This window comes from Juglans regia, chromosome 14, assembly GCF_001411555.2.
Source record: "Juglans regia cultivar Chandler chromosome 14, Walnut 2.0, whole genome shotgun sequence".
Classification (NCBI taxonomy): domain Eukaryota; kingdom Viridiplantae; phylum Streptophyta; class Magnoliopsida; order Fagales; family Juglandaceae; genus Juglans; species Juglans regia.
This window is the reverse complement of record NC_049914.1, coordinates 6,831,043-6,844,375: the sequence shown is the minus strand read 5'-3', so window position 1 is coordinate 6,844,375 and position 13,333 is coordinate 6,831,043. Positions and strand designations below refer to the sequence as shown.

General features: G+C 36.9%; 1 protein-coding gene across 1 annotated transcript; it reads left to right on the top strand.

The window, feature by feature from the left end:
- The first annotated feature begins 807 nt into the window (after positions 1–807).
- LOC109002362 (clathrin heavy chain 2) lies at positions 808–13,210 on the top strand. Its single transcript, XM_018980070.2, has 30 exons — positions 808–1,029; positions 1,151–1,355; positions 2,376–2,464; positions 2,716–2,794; positions 2,914–3,041; positions 3,378–3,476; positions 3,563–3,671; positions 3,838–3,917; positions 3,996–4,223; positions 4,308–4,373; positions 4,625–4,741; positions 4,945–5,142; positions 5,744–5,860; positions 6,042–6,101; positions 6,422–6,508; positions 6,748–6,831; positions 6,953–7,087; positions 7,174–7,236; positions 7,314–7,418; positions 7,498–7,610; positions 7,716–7,968; positions 8,166–8,302; positions 8,405–8,683; positions 8,922–9,924; positions 10,425–10,910; positions 11,064–11,234; positions 11,319–11,504; positions 11,890–12,012; positions 12,099–12,209; positions 12,604–13,210. Exons 1-30 carry the CDS (start codon positions 973–975, stop codon positions 12,751–12,753), a joined length of 5,118 nt encoding a protein of 1,705 aa, XP_018835615.1. The 5' UTR covers positions 808–972; the 3' UTR covers positions 12,754–13,210.
- The last annotated feature ends 123 nt before the right edge of the window (positions 13,211–13,333 follow it).

Here is a 13,333-nt window from a genome sequence, read left to right as displayed (position 1 = left end):
ACTAAAATAAAAAATATATATAAATTAAATCTTATCATATTAGTGAGGTAGAAAATTAGTTCTTTATTCAAACTTGTAAATAGATTAATTTTTAAAACATAACATGATAATATAACAAGTGATATGATTAAAGACAATAAATAATTACATATTTTAATAATTTAAGTAATACTAGGTATAATTTTAAAATGCGTAAGAGTCGCTTGTTATTCTTTTAAAAAGGACCCACTATTAGAAGATATTTTTTTCCATTTAAGTTTCAAATTTATCTATTTAAAAATAAAAAAAGTGTACGCGACTGCATATCTTATAACTATATAAAACGTTTCCTTAATAATTTTGATTATGTTCGTTTATTACAAATAAATCTTTTTTTTAATAATTTTGATTAAAAAAATTATATTAAACAGTCTTATACTATACACTTATTTTTATTTTTTATCTTTATATTTTTATTCTCTTAAAAAATGTGTAAGATAAGAATGTGAGCAGAATAAGATGGGTTTGAATGTTGAATTAAATTGAGTTGAGATAATAAAATATTATTAGAATATTATTTATTATTATTATTATTATTTTGAGATTTAAAATAGTTAAATTATTTATTATATTTTAAATTAAAATTTAAAAAAATTATAATAATAAATTGAGATGAATTAAATATCCAAATGAAGCCTATCTCTTTTGATTATATTCATTTGATTACTATAGCTAAAGTATTTTCCTCATATTTTTGCTCAAAACTCAAAAGTATATAGATACTGTACAATCGAAGCTAGACTTCGGACATTGACCAATCTCCATTCAAAAGGCACAAACCCAAAACATCAGTCATTTCCCAAACTTGCGTGAAATCACGAAGATTAGTCTGAAGGACTGACTAGTACGACCGTCCCCTCCTACTCCTAGATCTGCCTCAATCTCCCCTAATCTCTCTCTATCCGAGGGTTATCCCCTCCGATCTACGCCGCCATGGCTACCCCCATGCCGGCCGCCAACGCCCCCATCACCATGAAAGAGACCCTAACGGTGAATCCCCGTTCCCTTAGCTCTCTCTGGATCATCTTACGCTTCCGAGACAGTGTAATTTGTTGCGTCGGTTGATCCCGATTCTAGTTTGATATTGATTTTGTTTTTGTGGTGGTTGCAGTTGCCAAGCATTGGGATTAATCCGCAGTTCATCACGTTCACGCACGTGACCATGGAGTCGGACAAGTACATCTGCGTGAGGGAAACTGCGCCTCAGAACAGCGTGGTGATCGTCGACATGAGCATGCCCATGCAGCCCTTGAGGCGCCCCATCACCGCCGACTCCGCGTTGATGAACCCCAATTCCAGAATTCTCGCTCTCAAAGGTACGGAAATGCGTTTGCCCCGATGAATTGTGAATTTCGCTTTCTCATTTCTCAGTTTGGTGTGCTGGTAACAAATATTATGCCCCCGCGGTAAATATAGTAATATGGAAATAATTTGGGCATTGTGGAGGGCAAGACTTTGGGCAAAGTTTGCGTTAGGTTAACTTTCTTTGTTTTATGTCAACGATTGACATTTTTAGTTGGCTTATTTAAGATGATCAAGATGATCAAATTTGCCATTACAGAGTGGGCTATTAATATATTAATAATTATTTTTATTTAATGGTTCGAAATTTGTTCGTGGAAGGGAATGGAAAATGTGAAGGATCATCTAATGGTACACGATGCCAAATCTGAACCGTTTATTAAAAAAATGAATGTTAGAACTTTCAGCGCTCCAATTGGGGCTATCCTATAAAAGCTAGAGGAGCTTATCCTTGTACAGTTAGAAATGTAACACATGATTGTACTGAAATCAAACTTGGATCTGATAATCTACTGAAAATCAAACTTCGCTTACGGTTTTTTTTTTCTAATACATGTAAAAGCCAATCTACTGAAAATTAGTAAACTCTGTGGACATTCTGAGGTGTATCGAAATACTGTGATGAAAATGAGTCTGTTTTGAGTGTTTAAAGCTCATTGAAATAAACTGACCTTTTATCAAACATAAACAGCTTATGTTCAATGATGTAGATGGATCTTAATTTACTATCTTATCATTAGAACACTGGTATTCTCAAGCATTGAAAAAACAACCATTTTGCTAATTAGCTATTGATATGATTAGAGTTTATATTTATATTGCCAAGCATTATAGTAATTTCTTTCTTCTGAGTTGCTGATTGATGTAATTGCTGGGTTTAGCATTCTTTCTTTGGAAATTGATGGAAATATGTACATTTTATACTGTTCATATATTATGTTCTAAACATTTTAACATAAAAGTAGTACTGGATTCCGTTTTGTGCAATAGTAATAACAATGCTATACTGATGAATGACTTTATTCAATTTGAAGCTCAAGTTGCGGGAACTACTCAGGATCACTTACAAATATTCAACATTGAATTAAAGGCAAAGGTCAAGTCACATCAGATGCCTGAGCAGGTGATAGTTTTGTCCAGTTCAAGCATATTCAAAGTGGATGACGTTGTTTTTATCCATTACTTTGTCATATTACGAGTTCGTCCTTATTTTCTCGTTCCTAGAATGTATTTAGGTGTCCTTTTGTATACTTCCTGTGTACACAGGCTATGCCTATTTCATTCGTATCAATGAAATTTACCTCTTACTTATAAAAAAATATATTATGAGTTCGACTTCTCTAAATGTTAATCTTGTACTTTCTCTTCGAATAGATTGTCTTTTGGAAATGGATCACCCCAAAGATGCTAGGTCTTGTCACGCAGACCTCAGTATATCATTGGTCAATTGAAGGTAAGACATCTAACCTTTCCCCGTTTGTTGCTTTATTTTAACAAATTTTCCTTTTATGTTGTGCTCTCTTTCTCTCGTTATTTGTTCTTATACCATTCTTGATGCATCTCTTATTTTAGGTGATTCTGAGCCTGTGAAGATGTTTGAGCGAACGGCTAATTTGGCAAATAATCAAATAATCAACTATCGTTGTGATCCTACTGAAAAGTGGTTGGTTTTAATTGGAATTGCTCCAGGTTCAGCTGAGGTAGGTGGTTAAGTGGTTCTGTCCTTATTGTAATCCGTGCCCATATTGTCAATGTTTCTTTGTTTTTCACACTTGATCTTATCTTTGTATATCTTCCACTCAATTCTTTTATGTGAATGTTCTTGTTGGTTGGGTTCTTTTAGCATGCCATAATGCTGCAGACATTGGACATAAAACACTTTTTTTTCCCATCATTGTGGTTCTGCCTTTAATCTATCTTTTTATGGTAAACAGCAGTGTTGCGCTTTTTTTTTTGGTTTCTTCTTGCAAGAAGACTACAACTTCAGGTAGTATCTTCTGCCCTGATATAATTTTTACTCTCTATTTTGATTGTAGAGGCCACAACTGGTCAAAGGAAATATGCAGCTTTTCTCGGTGGATCAGCAACGTAGTCAAGCTCTAGAAGCACATGCTGCATCGTTTGCTACATTCAAAGTATGACTCTCCTTTGCTGATTTGTTTCATATGGGCTTTTCGTATGTGCTTGTGCTCTGTTATCTTCATTTCCATGTTATATGCAGATTGCAGGGAATGAAAATCCTTCAACTCTAATTTGTTTTGCCTCAAAGACCTCGAATGCTGGACAAATCACATCAAAGCTGCATGTTATTGAACTCGGTGCCCAGCCAGGTCCATCAATTATTCATTGGCAACTGTCTTAACATATACGTGCATGCATGTGGCTAGCTTTGTCTTCCCCACTGCAATCGTTTTTTGTCATATGCATGCTTTTCGTAAGTTAACTGTTTCCGTTACTTGCTATCGTTGTGTACTGATTATGGGTTTTTGCTGTCAGGCAAACCGTCATTTACCAAGAAACAAGCAGATCTATTCTTCCCCCCGGACTTTGCTGATGATTTTCCTGTGTCAATGCAGGTCAGTATAGTCTCTTACTGATTCTCTTAGTTCCATTTAGGCTTACTATAAATTAAGCTGCTATTCTTCATGTGGCAGATATCGCAAAAATATGGTTTAATATATGTGATCACGAAGCTTGGACTTCTTTTCGTGTATGACCTAGAGACAGCTGCTGCAGTGTATAGAAACCGAATCAGTCCAGATCCTATATTTTTGACTAGTGAAGCTTCATCTGTTGGGGGCTTTTATGCCATCAATAGACGTGGACAAGTGTTGCTTGCCACTGTAAATGAACAAACAATTGTGGAGTTTGTTAGTGAATCGGTATGTGTGTTAAGTTTCCCCTACTTTGGCTGCCAGAACAAAGGAGAGATTGTATTTTGAATTTTATTTTTTTGGATTTTGCAGTTGAAAAATTTGGAACTTGCTGTTAATCTTGCAAAAAGAGGAAACCTTCCTGGTGCAGATAAGATGGTAAATTAGCATTGATTTTGATTTCATTTATCATAATGGTTTACTTTTGAGCTATCATTGGTGATATGTAGTTTTTTCTTTTGCTTATAAAAAATGGTGACGTGTAGTGAGCTCTGAGCAGATAAGCTGGTGAACTAACATTGATTTTGATTTCATTTATGATGCTGGTTTTGCTTTTGACCTGTGTCGTTGATATATGGGGAGATTGGAGCAGTGCTTTAACTTATTTCTGTTTTATTCATTATGGATAGGTTATCCAGCGGTTTCAAGAGTTGTTTGCTCAGACCAAGTATAAGGAGGCTGCAGAGCTTGCGGCAGAATCTCCTCAGGGAATACTTCGTACCGCTGATACTGTTGCTAAATTTCAGGTCTGATCTCAGCTTGGCATTTTTTGGTTAGCTTTTGCTTTATTTTCACTCCTAATAAATTGTTGTGCTTTTCAAAAAAAAAATTGTTGTGCTTTTCATTTGGCTCTGTTGGTGAATCAGAGAGCAGGATGCTTCATCTCTAAGAAGTGCATTTGATCTTTGGGGCGTGATTATAATATGCTTGTGTTGTTTATTCGTTGCAGAGTGTTCCTGTGCAAGCAGGGCAAACACCACCATTGTTGCAGTACTTTGGAACGCTGTTAACGAGAGGAAAACTCAATGCTTTTGAGTCTTTGGAATTGTCACGCCTTGTTGTAAATCAGAATAAGAAGAATCTTTTGGAGAATTGGTTGGCAGAGGACAAGCTGGAATGCAGTGAGGATCTTGGAGATCTTGTGAAGGTCTGTATGAGAGTTATTCAACACTTTGGGATTTGCTTAGAAGTTTTCAAGACTTTAAGGCCTCGTTTGTTTTTTGAGATGAGATGAGATGAGTTAAGATGAAAGTTGAATAAAATATTGTTAGAATATATTTTCTTAATATTATTTTTGTTTTGAGATTTGAAAAAGTTGAATTGATATTTGAAAAATTTGAATTGTTCATTATATTTTGTGTGAAAATTTGAGAAAATTATAATGATTAGATGATATGAGTTGAGATGAACTGTGAAAACAATCGAGGCCTAACTCTCTTTTCTTTTAATAATAATTTTTCTTACATATATAAAAATTAGTTTTGAAGACTTAATCAAGTAATGGACTTTCAAGCTGGCAGAGCTTGAATGTGAGCTCATTGGGTGGGGTGGGTAGGGTTATACTTTTTGGGGAGAGGGCTAACTTTTTTCAAACCAAAACTGCATACCATTTTTACTTATTATTGACAACTGCCTCCTTGGATATTTTGCAGCTTGTCTGTTTAATTGGTTCTTTATGGTCCTTTCTTTTAACTAATCTATTTTCTCTTTTTGGTCTTTCTAATCTTTTGAAATGGTTTATTTTGCAGACAGTGGATAATGATCTAGCTTTGAAGATATATATAAAAGCTAGGGCAACTCCAAAAGTTGTTGCGGCATTTGCTGAGCGAAGGGAGTTTGACAAGATTTTAATATATTCAAAGCAGGTGACTTGGATATGCATATGCTTTCCCTACTATTACCAGAATCTTCATATATTATTGAAGCCAATAATTACTTTCTTAATAAATCACTACCAATATTAGACCTTTGTCATATTATGCGATATAATTTGTGATAAGTACTCGTTGATGCTCATCATACTGATGGTTTTCTTTACCAATGCAGGTTGGGTTCACACCTGATTATTTGTTCCTTCTGCAAACAATTTTGCGATCAGATCCGCAGGTGTGTGGATTATTTTGTATTAGTAATTTTGAGGCATATCTTTTTCTTTTTCCTAACTGGGACATTAGAATTAAGTTGGATGCAACATTTGAAGGTTCATATGCCAGATCTAGGTATTAAATTGTATTAGGCTATTGGCAGTTTCTGTTGCTTCGTCAAAGAAATATCTCCTTATTAACTTGTGATTCTCTTCTCAAATGTTGAATGTGTCTTTGTGCAGCACTACATGTTGCCTGATGTTACTTATTAAAAAAAAAGCATGTTGCCTGATGTTTACTGTGTTTGTGATATGGAATAATTTGCGACTTTCTTGATTGCAGGGGGCTGTTAATTTTGCATTAATGATGTCCCAAATGGAGGGAGGCTGCCCGGTTGACTACAACACAATAACAGATTTGTTTCTTCAGGTTCAATTTGACGACTTAATATTTATTGTTTTATCAGTTTACAAGTCTGTAATCTTCTTTTTTCTTTTGAGGATAATGTCTTGGATATGAAGTCATTGAAGTGAGATATCTTGCACTTTTTTCTAATCTCTGTTTAGTATGTTCAGATTTTGTACTTGGAGAAAATTATTGTATTCTCTTGTTACTGATATTTGCAACCTGAAAACTTCTTATTACTGAGGATTTCTGTTGTTGCTCAGAGGAATTTAATCCGTGAGGCAACGGCTTTTTTGTTGGACGTGCTCAAGCCAAATCTACCTGAGCATGGATTCCTTCAAACTAAGGTCCAGTTTTTATTAATCGTATTTGATTTTAATTTCTTATTCTATTTCTCTTAATGTCATGTTTCATAGCTCGCTTTCCACGTTTTTACTTGTTTTGGTTTCATCTCCTGTTCTGTTTCAGGTTTTGGAAATCAATCTTGTTACATTTCCAAATGTAGCGGATGCTATATTAGCCAATGGTATGTTTAGTCATTACGACCGCCCACGTATTGCGCAGCTTTGTGAAAAGGCTGGTTTATATTTGCGGGCCATACAGGTATGCTTGCCGCTGGAACTTTGATTGCAAAACTCGTTACAAGGTAGTGAATTATCTCCTGGTCTGAATTGTTTTTCATTGTGCAGCACTATACAGAGTTACCTGATATTAAACGGGTCATTGTGAACACACATGCAATTGAACCACAGGTTTGGTCTCAAATGCTTATACATAACTTGGTCAAATGTGAATAGGTGAAATTTTCTAATCATTTACTGCTTTCCAGTCTCTTGTTGACTTCTTTGGAACTCTTTCTAAAGAATGGGCTCTTGAGTGCATGAAAGATCTTCTTGTGGTCAATCTTAGAGGCAATCTTCAGATAATTGTGCAGGTAAAGTAGTGTTTCTTTTGTCCGATGTTGCTGTTACTGCTGTTTTTTAACAGAAGCGTTACATGATGTATTTTTGCAGACTGCCAAAGAATACTCTGAGCAGTTGGGTGTTGAGGCATGCATAAAACTTTTTGAGCAGTTCAAATCTTACGAAGGATTGTACTTTTTCTTAGGTTCATATTTGAGTTCCAGGTACCCTTCTATTTATTGTGAAAGAAATGGAAAAACTGATGTTTGACTCCATGCATGAGGTGGGCGATTTTCTTTTCCTGTTAATTTTTATTACTTTATATACAGTGAGGATCCTGATATTCACTTCAAGTACATTGAAGCTGCTGCTAAAACCGGCCAGATTAAGGAGGTAGAGCGTGTGACCCGGGAATCAAACTTTTATGACCCTGAAAAGACAAAGAACTTTCTGATGGAAGCCAAGCTTCCAGATGCACGTCCTCTGATTAATGTCTGTGATCGTTTTGGTTTTGTTCCGGATCTCACCCATTACCTGTACACAAATAACATGCTGCGATATATTGAAGGTTATGTTCAGAAGGTATATATTTTATGAGTTTTGCTTATACACACACCTGTATAAGTTATATATATATAAATATATATTTATATATACAGTCGGTGACTTCTATTTTTTTTTTTTCTTGCGAAGCTTAGTCAATATCGAGTGAAGTATATATTTCCTATCAAAAAAAAGAAAAGAAAAGTGAAGTATATATTTCTTGGTCTGCTTGATAGGTCAATCCAGGAAATGCTCCTCTAGTTGTAGGGCAGCTGTTAGATGATGAGTGCCCTGAAGATTTCATCAAAGGTCTAATTCTTTCTGTTCGTTCTCTTCTTCCTGTTGAACCCCTGGTGGAGGAATGTGAGAAGAGGTGTGCTATTTCTTCATCATGCTCCATTTCCAAAGTCATTTTTTTGTAATGTTTAATGTTGCTTGTCTATTTATTTATTTTTTTCTCTCTCTCTTTTTGCAGGAATCGTCTCCGCTTGCTCACTCAGTTCTTAGAGCATCTTGTGAGTGAGGGAAGCCAAGATGTGCATGTTCACAATGCTCTGGGCAAAATCATCATAGATAGCAACAATAATCCAGAGCATTTTCTCACAACCAACCCATACTATGATTCTCGTGTTGTGGGAAAATATTGTGAAAAAAGGGATCCTACTCTTGCTGTTGTTGCTTACCGCAGAGGGCAGTGTGATGATGAACTTATAAATGTCACAAATAAAAACTCCTTGTTCAAACTTCAGGCCAGGTTTGTACATTTCTGCATCCCAATACGATTTTCACAAATTTTTAGCAACTTTTCCTTTTGCTAGTTAGGTTGATCTCTTGTATACTTCCTATGAACCTTGATACCTCCCTCTTCTGAATAAAAATATTATAGTTTATAAAAAAAAGGGTTTGGACATTTTTGCTTGCGTTTAGATATGAACCTACATTTTAGCACTTTAATTTGGCATGCTGGTTTCATTTATCTGTTTTTCCATCAGATATGTGGTAGAAAGGATGGATGGTGAGCTCTGGGAGAAAGTTCTTGATCCTGAAAATGAGTACAGAAGACAGCTAATTGATCAAGTTGTGTCTACGGCTTTGCCTGAAAGCAAGAGTCCTGAGCAAGTATCAGCAGCTGTAAAAGCTTTCATGACAGCCGATCTTCCACATGAACTAATTGAGCTTCTTGAGAAGATTGTGCTCCAAAATTCTGCATTTAGTGGAAACTTTAATCTGCAGAATCTGCTGATCCTCACTGCCATAAAGGCTGACCCATCAAGAGTTATGGATTATATTAATAGGTTAGACAATTTTGATGGACCTGCTGTTGGGGAGGTTGCTGTGGAAGCTCAATTGTATGAAGAAGCATTTGCCATCTTTAAAAAGTTCGATTTGAATGTTCAGGCTGTGAATGTCCTCTTGGATAATATTCGTAGCATTGAACGAGCAGTAGAGTTTGCATTCCGGGTAGAAGAAGATGCTGTTTGGAGCCAAGTGGCCAAGGCTCAACTACGAGAGGGGTTAGTGAGTGATGCTATTGAGTCGTTTATCCGTGCAGATGATCCCACCCAATTTTTAGATGTCATACAGGCTGCTGGGGATGCAAATGTGTACCATGACTTGGTGAGGTACCTTCTAATGGTTAGGCAAAAGACCAAAGAGCCCAAGGTGGACAGTGAACTCATTTATGCTTATGCTAAGATTGATCGGCTCAGTGACATTGAAGAATTCATTCTCATGCCAAATGTTGCTAATCTCCAGAATGTTGGAGATCGTTTATATGATGAAGCCCTATATGAGGCGGCGAAGATCATATATTCATTTATCTCTAACTGGGCTAAGCTGGCAATTACTCTGGTGAAACTAAAACAGTTTCAAGGTGCTGTTGATGCAGCTCGGAAAGCCAACAGCTCGAAAACATGGAAAGAAGTTTGCTTTGCTTGTGTTGATGCTGAGGAATTCCGCTTGGCTCAGATATGTGGTCTGAACATCATCATACAGGTGCCATTCATTTTTGAAGTGCATCTAATGTTTGTATCATCTTGCTTATGGAAGTTATTATATGGTTTCATATTTGGGTGTTAACCTGTCAAGGTGTAGCATAATGGTCAAAGGTGGGCTTGGGATGAGCTGTAGACTTTGATTTAAGTTTGAAGTTTGATTTGATTCTGCACTAGGAGTTTATCTAGATTACTTGATACATGCTACGGCGGGTAGCGTTTTGTAGTTGAGGTTTACTACCCTGGGAGGTTTTGGTCATAAATTTATGACATAAATTTCCCTCTGATGTAGAAGCAGATTCCACACCTGTCCCCTCCCCCCCTCCTCTCCTGCCGCAATAGATTACGGGTGGTTTAATCATCATCAACCTAATTGCATATTCCTGGGCTGGGATCTGTACTTTTGGTCCACTCTTGTACAAGATAATTAGTTTGTTGCTTGTTTTAGAATCCCATATCTATTTGGTCCACTACTTAATTCTGTTTATTTTGCTATCTAAGGTGGATGATTTGGAAGAGGTCAGTGAGTATTACCAGAACAGGGGATGCTTTAATGAACTCATTTCTCTGATGGAGAGTGGACTAGGTTTGGAACGTGCTCATATGGGCATCTTTACTGAGTTGGGAGTTCTATATGCAAGATATCGTCCGGAGAAGCTTATGGAGCACATTAAATTGTTCTCAACCCGTCTGAACATTCCAAAGCTCATACGAGCTTGTGATGAACAGCAGCACTGGAAGGAATTAACTTACTTATACATCCAATATGATGAGTTTGACAATGCTGCAACCACCATAATGAACCACTCCCCTGAAGCATGGGACCACATGCAATTCAAGGATGTGACAGTCAAAGTTGCAAGTGTTGAGCTCTACTACAAGGCTGTGCATTTCTACTTGCAAGAACATCCTGATCTTATTAACGACCTTCTTAATGTGCTTGCCCTTCGTGTGGACCACGCCCGTGTAGTGGATATAATGCGAAAGGTATGAATTTCAAATTATTTTGTCATTAACATTTTCTCTTATGATGCTGCTCTCAGCTCGTTCTCACTCCCTTAGTGGGAAGATGTTGATTAATTTGTTGGTGGGAATAATTGTCTGTAATATCTTTTTCTTTGCTATCCTTTTGGGTGTCAGGCTGGTCACCTCCGTCTTGTGAAGCCATACATGGTTGCAGTCCAGAGCAACAATGTTGCTGCTGTAAATGAAGCTTTGAATGAGATTTACATAGAGGAGGAGGACTATGACAGACTACGTGAGTCAATCGATCTGCATGATAACTTTGATCAGATAGGCCTCGCACAGAAGGTGAGTTGAAAAATCTTTTACTCACTGGAAGTTCTTGATGGTGGAACTCTTATTAACCCTTGCTGTTAATGAAAAAATGTGCAGATTGAGAAACATGAGCTTCTTGAGATGAGGCGCGTTGCTGCTTATATTTATAAGAAAGCAGGAAGATGGAAGCAGTCCATTGCATTGTCAAAGAAAGATAATCTTTACAAGGATGCCATGGAGACATGTTCACAGTCTGGTGATCGTGAACTTTCGGAGGAGTTGCTTGTCTATTTCATCGAGCAGGTTTGTGTTCTTATCATTTTTTTCAAGATAGTACATGGTTCCAAAATAAAGCAGGGATCAGTAACACATCTATATGTCATTGACTTGTACTTGTTCTCCTCCTCCCTTCCCACCCCTATCATCTTGATTTTTCTTCCTGGATTATGATATTTGGATTAGAAGAAATGTAAGCCATTAGACTATAGTGCTGCTATAATCGTTTTTGTTATATTTTGATCAGAAATTCCACGTGCCTTTGTTCTCATTTTACTTGTTTTCGGGATAATCTCCTATTTTCTGTCTGATGCATTGGTCCAGATGTGTTTACTTGAAGACTTGAAGTTTGGGTTCACCTGTGAAAACTACTTGGTATTATTGTCTAATATGTGCCCTGACATATATGCAGGGAAAGAAAGAGTGTTTCGCATCATGCCTCTTTGTTTGTTATGATTTAATACGGCCAGATGTTGCTCTTGAGCTAGCATGGATGAACAATATGATTGATTTTGCCTTCCCATACCTCTTGCAGGTAAACCTTTTTTTTATGTCAACATAATTCTTCTTCTTCTTCCTTCTTCTTATTCTGTTAACATCTAGTTCTTTAATTTTTAAAAGTTTATTCGAGAGTACACAAGCAAGGTAGATGATCTTGTCAAGGGCAAACTTGAAGCTCAAAATGAGGTGAAAGCTAAAGAGGAGGAGGAGAAGGACTTGGTTGCACAGCAGGTATGGCTATCTGCCAACATCTTTTTGTGTCATTGAGGAAGCCTTTTCTGCACCTAGAAATTATGGTTCTGGGTAGGGTTTGTAAGCAGGTTGCCCCAAACCAATCGGGCTTTGGCTGCCTTGGATCTGATTGTAAGGACACACTGTAGGCCTCATATTTACTAGGAATAAGTCATATATTGAAAAGTTAAATTTCCTTTCTTAAGTATTATGCTGTTTGAAAAATCGTCTAAATTCTACCATTGTTTAGATAAACTTATTTAGTCATACCTGAGTCTAGATCATTATGGGACATTTTGAACTGCCATTTAGCGTAGATAAAGGTGTCTCTAGAACTTTAAAATCTCGAAATTAGTAATGAAAAGACTGATTTGTATGTTTTCCTTATCTGCAGAATATGTATGCCCAGTTGCTGCCTCTTGCTTTGCCTGCACCACCAATGCCAGGTGTGGGTGGAGGTTTTGCTCCACCACCAATGGGCGGGATGGGAATGCCTCCGATGCCAGCCTTCGGTATGCCACCAATGGCTCCTCCCCCTTACTAATCTCTGTGTTGGGGAAGACACACGAGATAACTACTTGTAGGTAGTCCGGGATTTTGTCTTTACAGTCCTATAAAAAAGGTAGAAACTTCAAAGCTTGGTAGCAGATAATCTCCCTCTCTCTCGTGCCAGTTTATTGTTTATGGAGTTGTGGTTTGTCTTATTGTTCTTGAAGTTGCATGACCAAATATTTATTTTGTGGCGGTTGGAGGCTGAGCTGAGCAGGCCATGCTTGACTGATCTTTATGAGACCTGGAATGTGTTTCGGGGTGGCAAGCCTGGCCCGTGTATAGGTTTTTATTTTTGGTTTATTGAAACTTTTGTCGTTAGTGTCAACTGTCGAAAAATATTAGGTTCTTACTGTGGGTTTAGGAAATTTTGTACAATTTGTATTTCCGTGTAATACAGTTTTCTTGTCTAATTTTCTAATCGGTCGCCATTCATGTTTTGTTTTTCCAAATTCTTGCCCGTGTTATTTTTTTTTCTTGGTTTCTCTTTATCTTCAAGTGTTTTGTCAATCTAAACCCTAAGGGGTTGGCCCAAGAGGTGAAAGCCTTGTTCTTGGGGTATCACTTCCTTCAAG